The sequence below is a fragment of the Lissotriton helveticus genome, chromosome 5_1, assembly GCF_964261635.1.
Source record: "Lissotriton helveticus chromosome 5_1, aLisHel1.1, whole genome shotgun sequence".
Taxonomy (NCBI): Eukaryota; Metazoa; Chordata; class Amphibia; order Caudata; family Salamandridae; genus Lissotriton; species Lissotriton helveticus.
In genome coordinates this window covers 516,621,198-516,645,530 of record NC_136065.1, presented here as the reverse complement: position 1 = coordinate 516,645,530, position 24,333 = coordinate 516,621,198, and the positions used below count along the sequence as shown (strand labels likewise).

The 24,333-nt window shown below is 43.4% G+C and overlaps 1 protein-coding gene across 2 annotated transcripts in view; it reads left to right on the top strand.

The window, feature by feature from the left end:
• EPHA8 (EPH receptor A8) overlaps window positions 1-24,333 on the top strand; it is a 580,176-nt gene that overhangs the window by 496,947 nt on the left and 58,896 nt on the right. Inside the window, exons 8-9 of one of the 2 annotated variants that reach the window (XM_078642852.1) lie at window positions 3,224-3,349; window positions 12,467-12,652. In XM_078642852.1, the coding sequence (XP_078498978.1) occupies window positions 3,224-3,349; window positions 12,467-12,652 (312 nt within the window). Of the gene's footprint in view, window positions 1-3,217; window positions 3,350-12,466; window positions 12,653-24,333 lie in introns of both variants that reach the window. The other variant, XM_078642851.1, reaches the window with a different exon arrangement.

The following is a 24,333-nucleotide window of genomic DNA, read 5'->3' as shown; positions in this document are numbered from 1 at the left end:
CATAATTCATTTTAAATTCTCATCCCAGGTTGAGGCACAGCATTGTACTGGTTTCTGGGGCAGAACCAATCCTAATGATTGGCAGACAGCAGGATTAATAAGGGAAGATGCCCTGTGCCATGTGCGCATGTCAGGCTGGACAGGTTTCTTACTGAGGCCAGCTCAACATGCGCATTTCAAGCCTATCAAATCTACCTTGTATTAGGGGAGCCGAGAGGTGCTTACCGCAGTGTACTGTCTACTCTGGAGTGCAGTGTTTGTTGCCCCAGCCAATCTTGCTGCTGCTCTCTTGCTGCTACTATTATCAAACAGCATGAGCAGCAAAGTGTGAATTGGTTTACGGTAATGGACTGTTCCCGTGCTCTGTAGTCAGCGAGGGGGCTGTAGCCTTGAAGAACGTGGCCAATTACTGAGTGACTTAGGCCCAGATGCATGAAAGGAAAATCTGGTCGCAAAGGGGCAGATTCTCAGAATCTGCCCCTTTGCGACCTGTATTTTTGCATTTGGGATGCATCATCCCAAATGCAAAAATCGCAATTTAAGGAATCTCGAAATTGAGATTCCTTAAATTGCGATTGCATTTAAGGAATCCCAAATTGAGATTCCTTAAATGCAATGCAACAAAGTAAAAAAATTAGCGATTTCGCTATTAGGGGGAGCAAACTACCATGAAGTTGAACTTCATGGTAATTTGCAAAAACTTTGAAAAATGCACTTTTGTGCATTTTTCAAAGTTTCATGTTGCGCACACACATGCCCTTAGGTGTGCCCAACGTATGTGCACAGATTTATTTCAGGGGTGCAACAGGGTGTCCTTTGGACACCCCTGCACCCTTGAAATTGCATTCTCAATTTGCGATTCGCTAATTGCTAATCGCAAATTGAGAATGTCTTCCCATTCTTTCCTATGGGCCTCTAGGCCCATAGGAATGAATGGGGAGGTATTCCTTAATTGCAACTCGCAATTTGCGAGTCGCAATTAAGGAATATTAAGAAATCACAATTTTTTTTGCGAATTCTTCATGCATAGCATTTTGCTATTCCTTATTAGCGAATCCTTATTTTTCGCTAATAAGGAATCGCAAAATGGATGCTTTATGCATCTGGGGGTTAATTTCTAAGGCACAAAGTCATTGGTCGTGTGTAACATGCTCTTTCTCTTTGTGCATAGTTCAAGTGGCTGCACTGTGCACAAGCGTAAAGGAAGAGAGCGGGCGCCTTGCCTCGCAAGTTTCAAGCCTGCAGAATCTGTGCGTGTAGGCTCTACTTGAGAGAGGCAGTTAAGGTCTGGTCTGCTTTGGGAACAGCAATCGCGTTTTGGAGATGTTCGGTAAGGGATTTTTTAAATTATTAAATACAAGTAAAATAAAAATTAGTCGCACTATGGCTATAATTGGTCCTACTGAGTAACTCTATTGAAAAGTTAATTGGTGGGTGAGAGAAGTGAAGTCATCAGTTTTGCGATGGGCAAACAAATGAGATTTTAATTTATGAAAAGCTACGCCCACCACTTTGAAAAGTTATCAGCCGCCCCTGATTATAGGTACAGTTGAACTTGTTCATACTATTTATCTATAGACATTTTTTATAAAGAATGGTCGTTTGCTGTTTATATTCTGATTGCCAAACTCAAAGAAATTCATTGCTATGAGCAGTGGGGTTTGAAGCTCAAAGAAAAGATGCACAGAGAAATAGTAAAGGGGTCAGTAAGAGTTTTTTTCAATAAAAGCACAAATACTGTCTGACATAAATTAAAAACGAATCCAAATGATACACCCTGTCATGAGGTCAACATGTTTCAGCACTGCTGCATCTGCAGGACCTGGGCTCCTGTGTGTTCTTATACTCACAACGCTGTTTAAAGATTCTCACTTTGCTTTGCTTTCCATCATCAGAATGGGGAATAGGGCCCCAGGTCAGAAGCCTTGATCCAACATCCAGCCCCACATAAATAGACCTCTTTGTAAACAGCAAATCTTAAATATTTAAGGAGTAGTTATAATTTTGTTGTTTCATTTTCTTTGTTGTCTCATTATTAAAGTAAAAAAGGTACTCCCGATTTCAAATGTGTTCTATAATTTTATATTTCAAACTAAGTACAACCATGTTAAGTAAAGATTTCAAAAATGGCCTTCAAGCAAACAAAACTGTGGCCTGGGGCTATTATATGTCCAGAAGGGATCTTTCAATTTCACAAAGCACTTCTCCTGTCCAATTGCCCGTGAAGCACATAAGTTGAAAAGAGTTCCCCCAAATATAAAATGGATTGTGCACTACACATGGATCCCCTCACATTGTGAACATTAGGGGCTGGAACACAGCTCAGCTGAAACGTATCACATAAATCATCATTACATTGTGCTAAGGACCGAACAGGATGATGGGCCTTTGGTGGAAATTTTTTACAGCATATTAAAGTAGATGGATTTTCTAAATGAGAACCTGAACTAACTCGTCAAAAGGGTAAGTGACCCCAAACACCCTAGAAAGTTGTTCACAGTGCAAATAGCAGTAAGAGAAATCTTTTGCAGACTGAATAAGTTTCAGTTATTAATGTCCTGTTGCAAAATAAAAAAGAGATGGGCACTATATGGCGTATTTTGACGTTTGTCAATGCACTGAAATAGTTTATAGCTCTAAAACTTGAGGCACGCTCACTCGCTTCTGAGGCATGTTGGACAACAAGTTATAGTTGTACAAAGTGCTAGCTGCTGTTCGGTACTGGAAACATTGTTTCAGCTTTCAACAAAATTCTGTGCTCATACTCTGGCCATTTTGGAGGAAAAGTAATAACACCATTTCACGTCAACATTAATGCCCAAAAAAAAGGTTTTTAAAAAAACATTATTGTCTGTAATTTGTATTCATGTTTGTTCTTTTATTTTATTTTTATTAAATGTAGTGTTGAATCGATGGAAAAATAATTTTGCAAGTGCCAGGTTCCCAGTTGGGAACTAGGGGCCTTATTTATGAAAGCCTTGCGCCACCAGTGCGTCACTTTTTACCATGTTAAAAGTGACGCACCGGCGGCGCAAGGCGTTCATAAATAAGGCCCTAGGGCATTTCAAATCAAGTCATATTTACTGGGGATCATAATTCTCTTGTAAAATGTTCATTTATTGAAATTACTTAAGCCTATTGATATGGGATGGAAAATACAGATTGAAACTTAAATGTATTTACAGTGTATACTTGTGTTTCTCTTGTCTCCCAAAAGTAGTAGTGAAGTTTTCTGAATCCAAGTTTTACGTGGACCCGCACACCTATGAGGATCCCTGCCAAGCAGTGCATGAGTTTGCTCGTGAAATTGATGTCTCCAGAATAAAGATCGAGAAAGTAATTGGATCAGGTATGTTGTGTCCACTGTCCATTGAGGGGAGGTGTGTGTGTGTGTGCGTCTATGTGAAGGAGCAGGACCTGTATGTTCTAGATTTGCTCTAGAACCTCAAGTTGATGGTACTCAGCATGAGAGTGTGGAGGGGAGAGAAAGCATTAACAATGCCAGCCAAATCTATTTCAGTTCTCTGTACTCATAAAAATCACAGACTACAAATTAAGATTAGTTGATCTATTACAAAGCCAAAAACAACAGGATTTACAGACACCTCAAGATGAGGGTGTAGAAGTACATCAGAACCAACATAAAACCATATTTACGAATAAGGTTGAGACAGTGAAGCATGCACAAGACAATTAATTCAAGAATCAGGATACTATAGATCAAGAAACATGAGTCCAAGTCCCCTGCATCAATGGTTGGTGGGCATGTATCATTAATCTGTCACTACACTTACGCTAACGTGACATCTCTATTTAAGCATTCTTCGAGGCAGTATAGGTAAAATTGTCAGTGTATGGGATCCACCTTAGAAGTCTCTCCACTTCAGTTGGGTCAAGCAGCATGAAGCTACCGAGACAGAGCTTGTTCTATGATGCGCTCTCTCGAAAGGCAGAGAAGAGGTGGTCCTCTTTCCCTACTTGCAATACTCCAATATCTCAGGTGTCTTCCCATGATTCCTTTCAGGTCACGCCTTCCAATCAGGCCTCATTCGCATAGGTGGTTTTCCACAGGACAGTGATTGCTCCCAAACAGTAACACAATAACCTTGATTGTTAGGCCTTCTCCGGTGAGAAAATACAACAGTTCGCCTTATCGGCATTAGCTCCCAAAGCATCCTCTTCTCTCCTTGCCTAACTCCGAAAGTAAGGATATTATTCTAACTAACAAGGGTGCTTCTTCCACCCGCAACACAAATGTGAGAAAGAACAGAATCTAACATTCACATGAAATTCAGCTATTATTTCAAATGCGAGGACTTCTAGGGACAATGCATTTCAGACCTACAAAATTCAGCTGACATAAGAGAAATGGAACATGAGCTTTTCGAAGTTATATAGGAATTGATAACATATACAGTTAATATCTTCATCTACATATAAAACAACATGATTAATAAGCACATTCAATAATGAATTATTGTCATTTGCGCAACACAAGCCTTTCAATGAATGTTTCCACTGGTTACATTTGATTCTCCATGTTACTTCTTCACGTATCCTTCATTTTGGCCTAAAAACATCACAATCATGTTGTTGAATCACAAGATCCTAACACTTAGGTTAACATGTCAAAAGATTATATGCGATGCAGCCTACACATGTTATTATAATGCATCCCTACAATGAAAAATTGATTTTGCGCTACATCATATGCGCATGTAACCTGATTTGTTTATGTCTTTCTTGCTCGTTCTTTCCATTTACTATTCACTTTTTCCTTTAGATCAGCATATCGCTCTGCCATCAGTCATTCTTCTTTTATTGGTATACTTTCTGCCTCTTTAATTCATGTCACTTTCTGAGTCACATTTTTTTGCAAAACTCTGAGGGTAGAGTCAACTAAGATTGATGTGTGAGTTAGTGTGACTTATTCCTGACTGTTTCCTGAATTTTTGATGATTAGCAGGTTTTTCAGGGCATTTAGGGATGTTCCCTTTTCAATAACGCAAATTGAAGTTACTTCTAGACACATACCAAGTTTGCTTGTTTAATAATCTAATGGATTGCTGGCTTGCATTTACTTCTCCTTCATCTCTTAAGAACTGAGCTCTCTGGTGTGATTTAGTGCTGCTTATGTGCAACTTTACCAGGCCTTAGAGTAAATCGTATGCTGAAGTTTGTTTTTGTTGAGTAACCAAAATAACAGGTTTAGAAGAAGGGATGTCACATCCTTTTACCTCCCAAGATATCATTGTTTTTTTTTACTTGATGAGCGATCTGCCCCGCACTCTTGGATCTCTTCAATGTGGAGTTTACCAAGGACCTGCAATTGGACCCACACTTTTTAAAATCTATGTGCGTCCACTGGCAGACATCGTCTAGGAATTAGGGGTGTCGATTGTCTCCTATGCCGACGACACGCAACTGGTCGTTCCCCCTTACCACAGAGACAGGTTTGCAACACCAACTGGCTCCTTGCTTAGAGAAAGTGGCGTGGTGGATGGAGAACTGTTCACTGAAACTGAACAGAGATAACACCAAGCTGATGCTTTTGGGGTACAAGGCAGCTCTGAAAGCAATCCTGAGTTGGCCAGAGTGCCTGGGAACTCCACCAACCCCCTAATCCCCCACAAAAAGGGCATGGGGCTGATTAGTTTCCTATCCATGGAAGTCCAAGCAAAAAAACTGACTACATCATGCTTCGCCATGATGAGAACCCCATGCAAAGTTCTAGACCAGCTACCCATACAATCCAGGAAAACTGTTGTCCAGGCACTTATTCTTTCCTATATGGACTCAAATCTATTATCATGAGTTTCCATGTAGTTCAAAACGTGGCAGCACGGGCCATCTTCAAGCTACCCAAATTCACTTCCGCAAAACACACCTAGGCCAACCTACACTGGTTTCCAGTGGAGGAAAGACTCAAATTTAAGGCACTGTGTATAGCGCACAGCGGAATCCCCCACACGGTACCCACTTTGAATAGGGCCCCTTTGTCACCCTACACTCCCAATAGCCTTTGAAATCCTCAAATGCAAGACTCCTGATGGTCCAGCGAATTCAAAAGATCAGATGGAGGGCGGGAGGAGATCCTTCTCTCACATGATCCCCAAACTATGGAACTCAATGCCAACTGAGTTAAGAAATGAACCCAACAAAACCAGATATAGAAAATTGCTTACAGTTGGCTATACCCCCACTATCCCTAACCATGTGCCGCCACAGATGATCACGGATGCATGCTATGACTCTCACAGCACTGGTAAGTTTTCGGAAAGCTGTGTGGTCTATAAATATACCATACAAAACAATACAACATCTTGTCCCACGGTTTATTCATCAACAGCTTACTGATTGCTGCTTAAAGGTTATGGTAAAAGCAAGAGTGGAAGACACATTAAGCAAAACTTTGGATCAGGCTTCTCATTATTGGTAGTGCTCCAGCTACCTGTGAGTAGCTCTCCTGTGTGCGACCCAGTCTACTAAATTAGAAGCATTTGCTTTGCTGAATTAATATGATCTTGATTTAGGCTAGTTTTCCTCTGATGTGCTCTAAAGTTGGTTTCCAGTAGGTGCCTACATAGACCTCCTTTTTGAGGTGTTCCCAGGAGTGGATGGATTGTATTTACCTGCCGTACACTCCTATGCAAACCATTAGGCTAATGCTGGGTCAGCTGGTGTGTAGTAGACAAGGTACCATTTCAGCCCTTCATAATTCTTTGTCCATAGCTCAGGGATTGTTTAATCTGCATGTGCTCTTCATTTGCTATGCCTGGAACATTTTGCCTTACAAAAGTTAGACCTAAAGAATTTTAAATTGGAATTGCTTTACCTGGTGATATTATAGAGCCCCACATAGAAAATTGTCGATAATCTGGCCATCAGTGACAGATTTCTGTGCTTCAGTATCTCATACATACTCAATAAAGTCCTGTTGCTGAAAGGCAGCACTCCTGTAAAGGATAACAAAATGGTATTACAAATAAGGAAAAACAGTCTTCTCTCCCCGTTTTCTGAAATGACCCCAGTGACGCATTAGGGGTGCTGTGAACATTGTTAGAAGCATGGCCAATGGGTTCCCCAGCTGGGTACTGAAATACAGTTATAATTGTAGTGAGGTGGGCACTGCAAACCTGCACCAAAGGCCCTATTGTTAGGTGTTAGATCTGACATCCTTGGCATGATTTTCCCCAAACGTTTTGCCCTCACTCCTACTGTTTTGCTGAATTTATTTTTGCTAGCCTTAGGATTCTGTGCCCTTTACCCACTGCTAAGCAGTGCTAAAAAGCAAGTGCTCTCTGCTCTAAACATGGTAAAATAATCTTACACTCCATTAGCTCATTTAATTTACCTAGAAATCCTAAGTAAAGTGGTAGTAGATGTGCCCATGGCCTCTGAGTTAAACACTACTAGAGGGCTTGCAACGCTTATTGTGCCACCCACATAAGTAACATTTTTAAACATGTCTCGGGCCTGCCACTGCAGCCTGTGTGCAGTTTAAAACTGCCATTTTAACCTGGGAGAATAAACCTTCTGCCAGGCCGTAATCCTCCTTTTTAATACATACAAGTCACCCATAGTATAGGCCCTAAAAAGCCTTAGGGCACAGTGCAGTGTATTTAAAATGTGGGAAATCTACTTTCAAGTTCTACATGCCCTGGTAGTAAAAAACTCTTACATTTGTTTTTCACTGCTACAACACCTAGATCTCTAATACAATAATATTGGTTAATGTATTACATTTAATAAGTGCAACCGTTTGATTCAGAACAGATAGGAATGTCAAGTATGGTCTCTAACGAATTGTAAGTTAAAACCCTCTGTAATAGTAAAGTCGGATTTGAAGTCACAATTCCCAAAATACCCCGTTTAGAAAGTTGGCATTCTCTTAACCTAATAATTTGGTGCCTGCAACCTGTATTCTTGGTTACGAAGAGTGTTAACATCGGCTTGTTTCGTTCTGCACCTCTGAAACTGACCAAGGAGGTTCCTCAGGGCTCTTGCCTGAGCCCCACTCTTTTCAACATTCATGTTGCCTCCCCTCGCCAGTATTATGAGGTCATACGGGTTTATTCCCATGCCATATGCTGACGACACGCAGCTCCTCTTCCCATTCAACATGTTAACCATGGCGGTCCAAAAGGCCTTCTCTGACGGAATGCGGGCTGTATCACAGTGGATGGTTACTAACTTCTTGCAGTGTAATGTGGGAAAAACTGAGGTGATGCTTTTTGGGGAGGCAGCGTTGCTATGGACGCCGGACTGGTAGCCATCAGATCTGGGCCCCGATCCTGTTCCAAAGCAGGTGGTGAAGAACTTAGGCATCCGATTAGATCATGATCTATCGTTAAAAGAGCAAGTAAGTCAGACAGCTGGCTATAGTTTCCATGTGATCGGATTGCCCTGAAGAGCATTCCCACTACTTCCGGACTCAACCAGGAAAACATTGGTCCAGGCTTTAGTGCTTAGCTGCCTGGACTATTGTAATGGGCTACTGATCTCGGCTAATGACACTCTACTTAGCAGACTTCAAGTAGTCAAAAATATAGCAGCAAGGCTAGTCCTGAATGTACCTCCCAGATCACCATTACGCCCTCTTTTGGAAAAACTCCACTGGTTGCGCATCCGCCAACGGATTAAATTTAAAACATGCTGTGTCATTCATAAAGCTCTTCAAAATATGGGCCCCCCTTATTTGGCGGAGAGGTTTATTTCTTATGTTCCAGCACGTGCTCTCTGTTCCAGTAATACATTTCTTCTCAAAGTTCCCTCCATTAGGAGGGCAAGACTGGGAGGAAAAGCACCTTCGTATTGTGGCACCCGTCTCTGGAACGAGCTTCCTGTTACTCTCAGATCATGCGCAGAACATATCACTTTTAGGAAACTGTTAAAAACTTTTCTGTTTCAAACTCAGTGAATATTTTAGGGCCATCATCTCTTCACCACCGTCCGTTTTAAGCGCAGAGATACTCCTTCGGGAGTCGATTCTAGCGCTATATAAACCCATAAATAAATAAATACGTGACTAGGTGTAGTTGGCTGTTGAGCTTTGTGTTGTCCTCCCAGACAGTATCACAAAGGAGGTTTAGGTGTGGGCACAGTAGGACATCCTGACAGGGTAGGTGGGGCCGGGCTATAACCTACCTCCATTCCTATTCAAAGGAGTTGCCTCAGCACACTAACAAAGTATTTCACACTAGTGTATTGTCACTGCAAACCCCTCGGAGCCATGGAAGAAGGAAGGAAAATTCAGAACTAGAGGTGGGAGGAAGTTTAGAAGTTCCTCCCACTTCAAAGCTGGCACCACGTATAAATATTGGGCTTTCAGACCAACTCTTCAGAACACTCCTGGACCTATGGATTCTACAGAAGAAGGACTGCTCTGCTGCCAGAGGACTGCCCTGCTGCTAGAGGCCTGCCCGGCTGTCTGAGAAGGAAGACTGGGCCTTCTTCCTTTATCCTAGGCTACCTGAGTGACTCCAGGTGGCTGACTTGCTGACTGAGCAACAGGGATGAAACAAGATCCAGAGGTCTCCCTGCAACTGCCCAGCTGGCCTGCTGCAGCTGGACCCACAACTGGACCGGCCTGAGCCCTGATTACCTTTGCAAGAGTGAGTCCCTGATCTCTAAGAGGTGCCTACTTGGCATCAGAGTGCCCTCCTCTGGACCCAAAGAAGAAATCCTGAAGTTTTTGGCTCTTTGTGAATGGGCCCGTTCACACTGAGATCTTGTCGCCCACTCTGATTACCCCAACTCTTCTTGATACAGCAAACACCAGCCATACCGGCAATGCAAGATCTGCACTTCGCTTTACAGCATCAACAGCCAGCGGCGACCGCTAACGCGAAGCACCAGTAATAACCATCTGCAATTCTTGACAAAATCTTCGTGCTACAGAGTCAACTGTCTGCGATACTCAGGCTACACTTCAAGCGGCAGCGACAACCATCCGTGATACTCTTCTTACTCCTTTCGACCACCTTCACTGCGAACTGGAGGATTTGCATCGGACTTTGAGAAAAAAACGTTCTAAGATTAGACTAGCCTGGCTCATGTTTCATCTCAGTCTGCCTGAACTTGAGACTTTACCTCAGTCTAGCATGACCAGATGACCACGACTGGTGCTTTGTACGTTTAGGTGCAATACCTACTTAAATCTTTGAAATTGCATATCTCTAGTTCTACTGATTGTTTTTTTAAATTGTTTTGGCATCAAATAATTTGTTACATTTTACTCTATGTTTCTAAATTGGTGTGGGATTTTTCACATGCTGTGTTTTCACTATATTGCTTTTTGTGTGCTGCATCAGTACTTTACACTTTGCTTCAAAGTTAAGCCTGACGGCTTTTGTGGCAAGATGCCGGAGTATTAAGCACAAGTTAATTTATTGACTTTTATGGTTCACCATGACAAGAACTGTGGTTGTTGCTTGATAAGAGTTTACACCCCTCAACCAATAAACCAATTTCGCACATTAGGTATATCATTGAGTGCCCATCTCCTCAATGGCAGACAGAAAGAAAGATACACACACACAGATGCAGATTTATGAGACTACGTGCTATTTGAGGGGTGCAAAGTGGCCTTTATGAGGGAAACTTTGCCTCAACAGGAAGTTGTCTGAGGTACTGAATGGAATGTTTATATGAACAAGACTGAGAGCCCTAAAACACACAATTGTCACTCTCCTGGACTGGAGGGATGTCACTTTGTAAGTTTGAAAATTCTGCAACTTAACGAGACATAATGATGAAATTAGAGCACTTCTATTGTGACGTCAAATAGTTATAAGACACAGGGGCATATTACCAACGTTAAGCGATATTTATCGCTAACGATGCTTAGCAACAAATTTTTTACCGCTAAGCATCATCAGAAATTATCGCAGATAAACCTTGCTATTATCAAGGTTTATCGCAAATGCGATAAAAAACGGCCGCAATCCATGAATATCGCTGAAAAGTCAGCGATATTCATGCATTACCGAGCTAATGCTCTTAGCCATGTTATCCACCTCCCATTGGATAACATGGCTAAGAACTGCTCAGGGCGGGTGTTAGTTTTTGGAGATATTCGCGCTTAGCGCGAATATCTCCAAAAGTTGGTAATAGGAGATAGCGATGTTAGCTACTGTTTCCAGTCGCTAACATCTTGGCACGCCCACTTTGCATGTCATTAGTGATAAATATCACTGACATGCAAAGTGGGGCCCAAGATGGTCGCTATCTCCTACTAGCTGTCGCTAACTGGTGTTAGCGACAGCTAGGTAATAGGGAGATAATTTTATCTCTGCTTTCTTGGCTTTTAAAGCCAAAAAAGCGGAGATAAACCCCCTTGATAATATGCCCCACAATTCTTTCCAGCTTTATTTTCTAAATGCCAGACTCCTATTGAGCTAGGCCATTACAGTGTTGTTGCTGCCTATTCCAAACCAGTATAAGCTTTGTAGTGCAGATCCTTTTCTTGCCAAAACCAACTAGGCTCTACCATCTCTTTTCTCTGCGAACTGGGGCCAACTCGGGCATATTAACAAGGGCTTTATGACCGCTTTTTTGGCTTTGAAAGCCAGAAAAGCGGAGATAAAGCTATCGCCCTATTAACAGGAGGGTGCTAACATGCATAATTGCATGTTAGCACCATTTTTCCCTACGACTCCCTTTGCATATCTAATGAGAGGCAAAGTGGGCGTTCCACACCTAAAGAACAAGAGCAATGTTGCTAACCGACATTTCTCCAATAAACAAGCTGCGCGCTAAACAGCATAGCGATAAGTAAAGTAGCGCTAACCTCGGTTATAGCTACTTCCCTTACGCCTGCTTTCAGTCTGAATTAGCCATTATATTCAATGGAAGGTGGATATAATGCCTAAGTATGCCCTGCCCTATTATCAAGCTTTCGCCAAATGTTGTGCGATTATCGCTGGATTTCCAGCGATAAACGCACTTTTGGCAGCTTGCGCTTGAAATTGTATCGCTTTTGAGATAAGCTTTTCTGATAGCACGCTATCTCAGCGATACAATCCAGCGTTAGCCGGCGATAATAATCCACGAGCTAAGAGCGCTGAGCGATAATTATCGCCGGCCCTTGCTGATATCCCCCATGTAAGGTAATATATTTTGGCTTACTCGCCTCAACTACCCACTAAGGGCCTGTTTACAATTACAAATCATGCAGAGCAACATTAATTAATTTCACCTGATTAGTACTGGTTAGGTTTATCTGCAACTGATTTGAACAGGTTTGGAAGAAACTGACTTGATTTTTCAATGCTTGAGACTTTGCCTGCAGCAGCATCTGTGTGCTAAGCTCGCACTAACAAGTGCAGTAGCAGCTCCTTTTGCTGGACATTTCATAATGGTAAACAATGATCTTGGATATTGACTTCTAGCTCACTGTCCAGTAACATTCACGTCTATCATGACTTCATTTCATTTAACCTTGATTTTCTTTGCTACTCCACAGGTGAATTTGGGGAGGTTTGCTATGGTCGGCTGAAGCTACCTGCGAAGCGGGAAATCCCTGTGGCCATCAAGACCTTGAAAGGGGGTTACACAGAAAAGCAGAGGAGAGATTTTCTAAGTGAAGCAAGCATAATGGCACAATTCGACCATCCAAATGTCATTCATCTGGAGGGTGTGGTTACCAGAAGTATGTGGGCCGATTGTTTCATGAGTGTTGTGAGTAAATTAGGTGCATCCTGTTCTGTAGACATGTTTGTACATTGTGTTTATTTAAATTGTACGAACTATTGTTTTTGCATGACATGGGTGTAAGAAAGTGCAAATAATTTATTTCATGAGATGTGTTGAAAATTGTGTAAGGTTTCTCAAATGGTATTAACATTTGTTTTTGGAATTGGTGTGAGCCCTTACCTCACATAAAATTTTTACGCAAAATACAGTTGGGGGGACTGGGTCGAGGAGCACAGCATGTGTAGCATGTCCGCGTCGATAAGACACAGTGCAAGTGAAATATTTGTTGATCCTGACCGGTGTAAGGTACGCTCTTTTCATATTGTAGCATTTTATTAGCCTGAAACACATATTCCTAGGAACATACTTTGGGTTATCCAGTACATCCTCCCACTCCTTGTCTGTAAATGATCGATTCATGCCTTCTTCCCAACGCTGTCTCAGCGGTGATAACTCCTTTGAGGTGTGGTGTCTAGGTGAGGCTGCAAACCACTTTGTGAGATGCTTGCCCGACCCCATAGCATGCAAGCATTGGATTGTTAGTTGTGTCACAGGCTCAGTTGTCAGGTCGCCCCATTGACTAGTAAAAGCCGTTAATATCGAGCGATGTAACACAAGTTCGCCCGAGTGCAATCCTTCTTTATCCATCAGGGTGGCATATGGCATTAAGGTGCACTTCCTGTATAGGTCCCCCATGTCATGGATCCCCACTGCCCCCTATTGGTGAAATTCCGCCACCATTGTGACTACGCGTCTTCTGGGTGTGCCCAGAAATGGCAGAGCAGGTGCATATGGCCTTGCACTTCAGGTAATATACAAGGTCCTACACAGCGGCAGGGATACGCCGTGTCAAGCAGTAGGGGAGCCAGAGGTTCCCCCTTTACACAGGAATGGAATAACTTGGTGAGAGGGTTAAGGGACAAATGCGGGGTGATAGTGACTGTGTCAGATAAGTTGTGGCTTGCCAGCCACTGGGTCACCCATTGAAGTTGCGCAGCAAGATAATATTGTTCCATGTTAGCAGGGTGATGTGTAAGGGCAGATTGGTGAAGTAATATAGAAGTCTTGGCAGCACCACCATTTTAATGAGTGCCACCCGGCCCATGACCGTCAGCTGGAGCGTACTCCAAAAAGACATCTGGGACCTGATAGATGTTACCATCCTCAAGGTCCACATGTTGGCGATAAATCCGCACTCCTAGATAGCGGAAGTTGTATACTCGCCACTCAATAAGAACTCCATTGAGCTCATAGTGGTCAAGGCAAGTACAATCACTAGGGGTAGAGGAAGGATTTTGCTGCATTCACTTTCAGCCTAGACAGGGCAGCAAAGTCTCCCAGGGTGTGTGCCAGTGGAGGGGGGACTTCCCTGATGTTCCTGATATATATGAGCAGGTTATCTGTGTACAATAGATTGTGTGCACCCTGTCCCCCAACGCAATGTCCTATTCCATTCCCCTCTGTATGATAACCTCCGCCAGTGGTTCCATACCCAATGAGAATGGTAATGGGGATAATGGGCATCCCTGCCGGGTTCCTCACCCCACTTTTATCAGAGCAGAGATGTAAGGTCCTATCCGCACCCACAACCGCGCTGTCAGTTCACTGTATAGTAGTTTAACCATGCGGATGAAGGTCCGACCGATCCCATATTGCGGCAGAGTGGCAAATGAATATTCCCAGTCCAGAGAATCGAAGGCCTTCTCGAGATCTGGATCTGGTATCAAGCACGCGAAGTAAGGCCATTGATCTGTTAAGTACCTGGCTACTCTAAAAAATCCCCACACGTTTAGTGAGGTATTGCGCGCAGGCACAAATCCGTTTTGATTGGCATGGGCCAGAGCTGGTAGCAGGGGTGTCAGTTGGTCAACTAGGATTTCTGCTAGAATTTTGTAGTCTACATTTAGTAGTGCCGGGGGGCGTTACGACGCTAATTAAGTGGGGTCTCTATCTGGTTCGGCAACTAGACCAGGCGCGCTTTGGGGAGCAACGAGGGGAGGGTTAATTCTTCCAGGGCCGCAGCATATAAAGTGTGTTGCAGTGGGGCCAAAGTTGTGGCATAGGCCTTGTAATATTCAGCAGGTAGTCCATTGGGTCCGAGAGTTTTGCCTGTCGCTAGCGCCGCAAAGGCTGCACGTACCTCTTCAAGTGCAATTGGTGCATTGAGCTCCTTTTGCTGTTCAGAGGTAATCATGGGCAGTCTTATTGTAAGGTACATAGTCGCACTGGATCATGTCGGACTGTGGGTTCATATAGCACTCTGTAATGTTGCGTTATCTCTGCAATGAATTCATGCTGGGTGTATACCATGTGTCCCACGTTCGTGTGCAGAGCGTGTTGGGGTGTCCAGACTGCTCCTGACACAGCAGCCATGCCAATAACTGACCCGTTCTGTCCAACGTTGCATGTGTGCACGCAGAGTGGGCTGCATAGTTCAGACATAGAAGTCGCTCCAGTAGTTCAATGTGCTCACTGCACACTTTATCTAGTCATTGTGTGCCACCCGAATGTGCAACCACCTCCGTCTTGTAATGTAAGAGCTTGCGTTTGACCCTGATAATGGCATCATTTAAGTGTTTGCCAATATTCCATGTCAGTCCAAGTCTATGCTCCCTAATGACTACTTTATAAGCATCCCAGTCTGTTATAGTGCTTTTAGTGGAACCCTTGTTAGTTTCAAATTACTCTACTGCTGCAATCCCAAGTGATGAAAGAAATGCGGAGTCCTCCAGCACTGCCGGTGGGAATAGGTGGTGGGTTTGCATCTCTTTTGAGCTGTATTGTTCTGTGGGTTGTGATCTGAATGTGTGAGCCCTAAGTATTCGACCAGCCCAACCAAGGGAAGCAGCAATGCTGACTCCACCATACAGTCTAATCTGACATATGGTCTATGTACTGGGGAGTAAAAGGAATATATGCATGTTTCAGGATTGCATGCATGCCATATGTCTTTCAGTGAACAGTGGGTTAACCAGGCAGTCAATGTCTGGGTGTTCGACCATGCTGTAGTACGTGTCAGAGGTGGGAATGATCTGTCCAGCGTAATGTCAAGTACCAAGTTGAAGTCGCTTCCTATTAACCAATGGATCCTGCTCTTTTGGGATAGAAAATTGGTAAGCGTGTGCAGAAGTGAGGCTTGATCAGTGTTAGGGGCATGCACTGAGCCCACCAAGATGCTACAAACGTTTCATCTACCCATCGCAAACAAATATTGACCCCCTCATCCACCTGCACTTCCTCTACTATGTATAAGGTCCCTGCTTTTACCCCTATCAGCACCCCACGTGCCAGGGATGAGTAATTAGTGCTAAACGCTTACCCTCACCAGCGACTACGGAGACGTCCAGCCTCCACATGCGTTAAATGAGTTCTTGCAGGAGCGCTATATTGGTGGATTTGCGTTGCAGGTATGAGAATATAGAATAGCAGTGTGCCAGTGTACGTATGCTTCTCACATCCCATGTCATAATATTTACACGTGTCATGGTGAAAGCTTTTTACTGCGTATGGTGCTCCCGTAGTATGTGCTTCCAGAGCATGTTTTAATGCATCAAAGTGGTTCTTCTGATAAGGGATCGGGTGCTCACCTGGCGCTTCACAGATTTGAAAAGAAAAAAGGAACCAGGGGTCTGAGTTGGAACACATATAATGTCATGAAAGCAGATCTGTAACATATCTTCTGAGGTCGACGGCATGACAATGGGCTGACCCAGCGAGTTTGGGCCTCCGGTCCATGTAGGAGTGGAGTCCTCTTCATGTTGAGACTGGGTGGATTCCTCATCTTGGTCAGAGGTCTGGTTTAGGTCTCGGAGTGCACTGCTACAATGAGAGCTTCTCTCCTTTCCATTATGATTTGCTCTGGTTTGGGAACAGCTGATGGTGGACTAGAGTGCCTGCTCCCCTGTTTCTGACTTGGCATCGATTTTTCTTCTCCCGGCTTGTTTCTGTTATTCATTGGCGTTGTGCACCCTTCCGCAGGACCTGCACTTTTCAGACAGTCCCAGGCCTCCGCTGGATAGTCAAAGAAACTGGTGGTGCCCTTTGCTACTACCGTAGTCGAATTGGGACCAACAGAGAACAGCGCAGGCCTAGTTTGCAGAGATGGAGCTGTACGGCTTGGAAAGAGCACCGTCTTCTCTGTACTTGTGCCGTGTAATCAAAAAAGAACATGATTTGTGCATTTGGACCTTGATTGCATTCAGCTTGAGAGCTTCTCTCAGTATGCTATCTCTGTCTACTGGTGCCTGCCCTTCCATGAAGGGCATTCAAAAAGTTCTATACTGCCTTGTTAATACCTAGGTACCAAGGACCCTTAATCGTGTAATCACCTGAAGATGCTGGTGCCTCGATAACAACCCAGGCTTAGGCCCTTTTTGGTTTGCTTTTGACTCATTGCAAAACATATATATTTGGTAGTATACCCTAAATGGGGTGGTGATGCACATTATCATATTTTAAAGAGGCATTCTAAGGTTTTCTATTTAGCTGTGCTGTAGGGGGCCTACTTACTTGAATGAATGATAAATGCATATTGCCCATAGCAAAACTTGCTTAAACCTTCTTTTTAATAAACATTGTAACTGTAAACAATGGGTGATGTTAAGTATGACTGTTACATCCTCGTCAGTGCAGCACAACCCACCTGCCTTGCAGTATCTAACTTTATTTATGCACCCCCGTTTTCATTATTTGCTTTTAATAGAACTAGAATGATTGCATTGTGATGCTTCTGGTGGGATGTTACGATATTATGCAGATTTTTAAAAAAGTTGCATATAAAATGGCCTTACAAATCAGCGCACCATCTGTGCTCCCCGAAATTGGATCAATCTCCAGGCTCGCGCACTTAGGCAAGCTTTCAGACCCATCACAAGCTGCAGCACTCAGTTCAGATCCATATGGTCGAAATGATGATGCGCGTGCGATCATTTCAGAACTGAAAAATGCATTAATTTGGGTGCTGGGTGGCAGTGCCCTCCTTGAAGCTGCCTTTGAGCTTAAGGGAGGTTAAGAGCAGCTGCTAATGTGCAATAATTGACTGTTCCACGCGTTGGGCCCAGAGACGAAGGCATCTAAGGAGCCGCGATAACAATTTTCAGAAATGGCACTTGAAAAGAAAGGCACCGAGTGGCTTCGATAGATAATAATTCAGATAAGGCTTTAATTAAGTGCTCACACAAGATCACTGACAGGAAACCGTGCGGAGAGCGAGGGAACACAGCAATCAAAAGGGATCAAAACACGTCTGTTGAGATGCCTGCCCTGATGGTAACACTGAACCTTGACAGGGTCAATATCACGTACTAAGTTATTATACTATGGGCCTCATTTATGAGAAATGACGCATCGCTGCGTGAAAGCAGCGATGCGTCATATTTACAGTATGACGCATCATGTCGCAAGGAGTAACAGATACGTCAGTATTTCTGGCCTTTCTGTAAGCACAAAAGTGACGCATTGCTGGAGTGTGTCACAAAAGTGATGCAACTCCAGCAATGCGTCCTTTCACCACGGGCAAGCCCCATGTGAGAGGGCCTGTGTCAGTCTTACGCCTGCTGTGAGGCAGGCGCAAGATTTTGACACAACAGCGCCCTAGAAGTGACGCAGTGAAATCTCTTCTACGAGGCTTTTTGTGGTGTGACGCCCCCCTGAATACATTATACCTGACGCTGGTATAATGTAGCGCAGGGGTTCACAAAGTGACACATCTGCTTAGATGCGTCACTTTGTAAATAGTGCAAAACAGGAGGCATGTTTTACGCAGCCGATGCGTCACAAAAAGTGACGCATCAGCAGCGCAAAACTGACGCAAGGCCTCATAAATGAGGCCCTATATATTTTGCACCCTTAAGTTTGGATTTGTTAAGTAATTTTGTGTTTTAAATAAACATTTTAATGACAACTTTAAGATTCACAAAACATTTTTAATTGGGGTTAATTGATGTCCTTGGTGCTAAATAAGGCAGTGCTCGACGCACGTGCCTTTTAACACAGTATTAGGAAAGCTAGTATCTGGAGGTGCCAACTCATGACAAAAACGTTTGTGTATATTTGTGTGTATGCATTGTTTGTGGTGATAATGTGTTCTGTTTTTTCCTGCAGTTTAGTTTCGGCGCTGCGGTATTACATTGTGTTTTTCTGTACGATCTGCTTTGGCAGTTTTTCGTTGTGTTGTGCACAGTTATATTTTGATTGGGCTAGTATGTTCTTCTGTGTATGCTATGGGTTAACTTTTGAAGTGCCAACAAATGCTGCTTCATTTTGAGTGAAAAGCTGCACGTGCTGTTAAAGGTCTAATGACAAGTGATACCCATTTACCCGTTTCTAAGGTGTTAAAATAGAGCTGCTCCAGCTGTTCAAATATTTAAGACACCAGTCAGCTCAAACCTGAGGCTGAGACACTTGTAATGCACACTTTGTCATACAGTCCTGTCTCTCTCACAGCTGGATTTCATAGGACAGAAGTCGCTTCACGCTGGGATAGATTTGCTGTCACCCAAGTCTAAGGATTTACCTTCAAGTGGGCCAAGGCTGGAAGCTAAAGTCTGCAGGGGTCCATCAAGCCAGATAACCCAATTTTTCTGGTCATTGAGGCGGGATTCTAGGCACCAGGACTTGGATTCTCTGTCCCTTTCAAGAGGTGCACCGGGCACAGACTGGGTCAGTGCACCCTATTATCATGGATGCGTTGCCCCCAAGGCAGTCCCAAACTCATGTCTGCCCCGGGGAGGGCAGGGCATTCAGTACAACAGAGAGGCTTCATAGAAGCAGATCTGTATTTCACAGTGCACGAAGCAGCTGCCTTCACTTTAAAGAGGGGACAGAGATCATCCCTGCATGCGGGTGCAGGGAGTTAATGCACCCACCTGCTGAGGGATGTATGAGGGATCCATAGAACCCCCTTATCAACTCCCGGGGTTGCCCTTAGGTGGCATACTAACAGTGCACCACGTCTTTGTGGCACACTGTCAGTGCACCTCCTGAGGGCCTGTTTGCCTCTCACCCCCCTATCCATATTAGGTCTCAGAAGCAAATTGATACCTACATTTCCAGTACAGTCAAGTCTAACAATATTCTGGAACTGTGCTGCTCATTCCAAAATCAGTGCGAGCCACCGCCAGCCCGCCTCTTTGCACAGCTGCATCAACCGCCAATGTGAAGCCCCAGCCCACCCGACCGCGATCCCCTGCCTGCTCTCTGTACCATGATGACCACCACCTACGATGCTTACCTTGCTCCAGGCAACTCTCTAAAATGTGAACAGGACTCTTGGCACAGACTGTGAGGACGTAAAACTTCAGCAGGACTAATCTGGGACTGTATTCAACATGCCTTTCATTGCGGTCAGCTTGTATTTTTGAATTTGATCTGATCCAGCATGACCAGATATCTGCGGTTAAAGTTTTTTTTGCTTGTAGGCATTATATTGCAGTTTATTCTTTGAAATTTTATAACTCCGTTTCTAATGATTGGATTGTGTCCATTTAGTCTTGTTGTATTTACTCATGTTACTTTGTCCCCATGTCTCTAACTTGGTGGGGGATCTTTTTGTGTGGTGTTTCACTGTTTTACTGTTTGAAGTGTTACACAAATACTTTACACATTACCTCTAAGTTAAGCCTGACTGCTCTGTGTCAACCTACCGGGAGGGGGTGAGCACAAGTTAATATGGGTTTTGCGGGTGTCCTTACTCTGACTTGGATTGTGGTCATTGCTTGAGCATGGCTCAAAACCCAGTCAACCAGTAACCAAATCTTTGACATCAATAATCTGATTTCACTATCAAATCAGATTTGGAAAATGAGTGAAATATAAAAAGCAGTTTTCTCTGTCAATGAATAGGCTGGAAAAATTGTGGGAGCCAATCAAAAAAACTAAAAATCAAAAGAGAAAAGAATGCCTTTTTTGCTCACATGATAATAACTTTCAGTCAAATCCTAACTGTTAATGTAGCCCTAATCAAGTATTTACTCCTACAACCTCTGAAGCCAACCAGGAGCAAAGAGCATAAAATGAGGCACAGTACATTTTTTGTCAATTCATTTTTAGCATTCATTTCTTGACTTCATCTCTGATATTAATGTTTCTGTTCCTAGCATCAATTCAAAGCATCTTTTGAAATATCATTGTTCAGTTGATGAACAGTTTGACAAAAAAATCAGTCTTGCCAGCTTCCCCCGTCTCTATTATATGTGCTATGGGGCCATTTAGGTGTTACTGGAAGTATTCTGTTTATGCCTGTCCAACCAAGAGATCCGATTTAATTAATTTAGGATCATCATCACAGTCTTGTCATGCTGTTCTTCATTTTAGTGGTACCCTTTTTTTCACTGCCTCTCTTTAACTGCCCAGTGTGTAGCATAATAACCTGTGACGAATGAACCTAATTGGGTGATCATACTCTATAATTTAAGTCTTAGGTTTGCTAAAGAAAATTAAAGGCCTTTTCCCCATTTTCATTAAGTGAATACAATATTCCCATGATTAAATTTAAATTTTCGAACACGTGGAAAGATTTATTTGCAACTGATTATATATTTTTTTACAATACTTTTTGCACCAACTGAGCAGGCTGCTATGTAGTTCTTGCACAGCGCAGCCATTGTGAATGTTTTTTTCACTGGGCAGATGATGCGAATGTCAGTGCAATCAATGTAGTCTTGCTCGTTATTTTAACCCTATCCATGCTGATGACGGAACCGCTCCGTCATCAGTCGCGGTGGCGCTGTGCTGATGATGGAGCGGTTCCGTCATGGCCCGGCCGCTGCGCCTCTGCGGCGCAGATTCCGCGCCGGCGCTGGGCGTTCCATTGAGCGGGCGGGGCCATGACGGAACCGCTCCGTCATGAGCACAATTCAACCGCGGCTGGTGACAGAGCGGTTCCGTCACCAGCATGCGCCCGCCGCGCGGCCCCCCCGCCCCCTTAGCGCTGCGGCGGAATAGCCGCTGCAGCGATGTGTTTAAGAATTGTAGCTGTTTAGAGTACATGCTAAATGAGCTAGGGCATATTTTAAAGTATCTATCTCTACTGTAGTTCTTTTCCAAGCAGCTTCCTTGATGTCCAGCTCCAAAGTTTATCCTAAATATATGAGGACCATATTCACAATATATTTACAAGTCAAAGTTAAAGTTACACGTGCGTGTTCATTGTATGAGGACAACTCCCATTTTTGTATTCACAAAGTTAGATTTAGACACATGAAAGGAGCCACTCACACAAGGATTTTCATGTAAGTAGATCTTTTGATGTCTACTCACAGGGGTGGGGAGTGGCGAGGGCTGAACTATCCTTGATGTAGTGCACGTAAACAGACCTAGAACCTTTGTAATTATTCACAATCTTTTTTTGTTCATTTACCATCTTAAAAAATGTGAATATTACTATGACAAGTGCAGAAAGTAAATACGTTTCCAGGGTGGGAAGGTGATCCGCACATCCCAAAATTGATAGTCCAGCAAGAGTATAGATAAGGGCCTGAAATATGAACCAACGACTTTGAATTTCAGAAATTGCAAAAATTGATGAATCGCAATTTCCAATTTGCAAAATATTTTTGTTAAAGCATATTTACTTCCAAATAGCAATTTCTTTGGACTTACGCTATTTTAATACTGATTTCAAATATCCAAAGTAGTATGCAACTCAATTTTGGATTTGTTAGTAGTAAATTATAAATCTTAGTCACAAGTAGTAAATGTTGCTTAGGCAGTGACCAATGCCATCACTCGCCCAGGTAGTCAGCCACAAACAGTGCTGTAGATGCAAGGTGTGAAGTAGAGGTGCATAGACCCAAATTTGCTGCATTATCAAAACAGATGGTTAAGAAATGCCAGAAAAGGAGCCTTATGAGGAGTGTTTTGTTGGTGCTTTTTATTTAGTACTGTTTTCTCTGATGAAGACCTAGCTGCTTGTGTCAAACTGCAAAGGGTAAGCTAAGGATTCCTCAGGAATTTACTTGCTAGGCAATACATTGTTTTGACTTTGAGGGAGAACAGCCTTGGCTCATATCAGGGCGGTTCCTCTGCAATGGCAGAGGAGCGCCGCCCTACTGCCTGGCTCAGAGCCAGCAAATGTCAAGTAAAACAATGTTCTTGCATTGTTTATTTTGAATTTGCTGGCTCTTAGCCAGCGACGTTGGGAGGGGCGGGTCCAGGGCATAGGCAGGGGGAGGAGGAGTGCTATGTGCACTCCACTGCCTAAGTGCTCTTGTGTATTTGGCCGGCCGTCTTAGGCTGACCAAAACACACATGCGCACTTAGGTTTTCTCCAGCCCAGCTGCATTGAGCAGCCAGCTGGAGAAACCCCACAGACTCCCTGGTCTGAGCAGGGCATATTTCCTGTCTGCTCAGACCAATCCACGTGCTACAGAGCATTGAGAGGGAGTTGTTCCCAGGGGCTGCTGGGACCAGGCAGGAATAGGAGAGATGGCGCGACGTGACACTGGTGGTGGCCAGTGGCAAAAGGGAAGTTTTTAATATATATATTGTATTTCTAAACCCCCCACGCCCCTTTGCGCAAAGCCTCCCACGCTACCGTGCCCCCCTCAAAACCTTTGTTTATGGTTGGCGGCCAATGCTTATTTCCTGTATAGTTTATCAATCTACATGCCTGTGCCATCTAATACAACTGATAGAAAAATCAAAAATTTGATAGGGGTATAACTATGCTAAGCTTACAAAAGCAAAGCTTATCTTGCTTTCGTCGAGTTTTGCCACACATGTATTTAGGGACTGATAAATCACATCCAGAATAACGAATGAAAAATCGCTAAATTCCATATAAGATTCATAGATAAGAAGTCAAATATAATCCTGCTCCCCCATCCGCTGCATATGTTTGTTGCTAGGACATTCTGTCAACTACAAAATCATCTCTAAAAGAATAAATTAAAACAGGAGAATTATAGTTGTGTGTAAAGGGGAAACAGCAAATCACTTATTCTAGGACAATGGTAATGCTTCCAAACCATCATGATGTCTTTCGAATTCAACTGCCTCTACAACAATGCCAAACATCTGTCTGGGAAGTAATCCCTCAGGGGATTTATAATACAGATTTTGCACTGTTTTGGAAGTTAATGATTTATTTATTCATGGGCCTTCCTTAAAATATCTCTAGAATTTGCAAAAGAACGTGACAAAGAGTCTTATTGCCGGATCTAAGGCCACAAGTCAGGATGAAAATGGAAAAGGGAATTGTTTTCCCCAGCCCAGTAATTTCTGCCTGGAGCATCTGTCAATTATCCGTCCACCAGTTAAAGAGAGCCCAAGTGTGACCCTAATGTGTGGGTTGTCCTTAGCCCAAACTTTAATGATGTACATGAATCCCTGGACATCTGCCACACTACTGCACACACACACTGTATACTGCACACATTTAGACATGCAAATCTAAATTGTGTTGTGTCTGTCCTGTCACAATCAGTTAATAATACTGAATTAGCATTAGCACATTGAGGTGGCCAGGGGCGTCCCCATATTTGTACTGGGACTCCCAGAAGTGAAAAAGTCAAGCTAAACCACCACACTTGCTGCCCGCCTACACACCTTCCACCTGTCAACAGTGGACCATTAGTTTTAGACAAAGGTCGCTGCCTGATGACATGCCAAGCTAATCCCCAAAAAAGGCTTCCATAT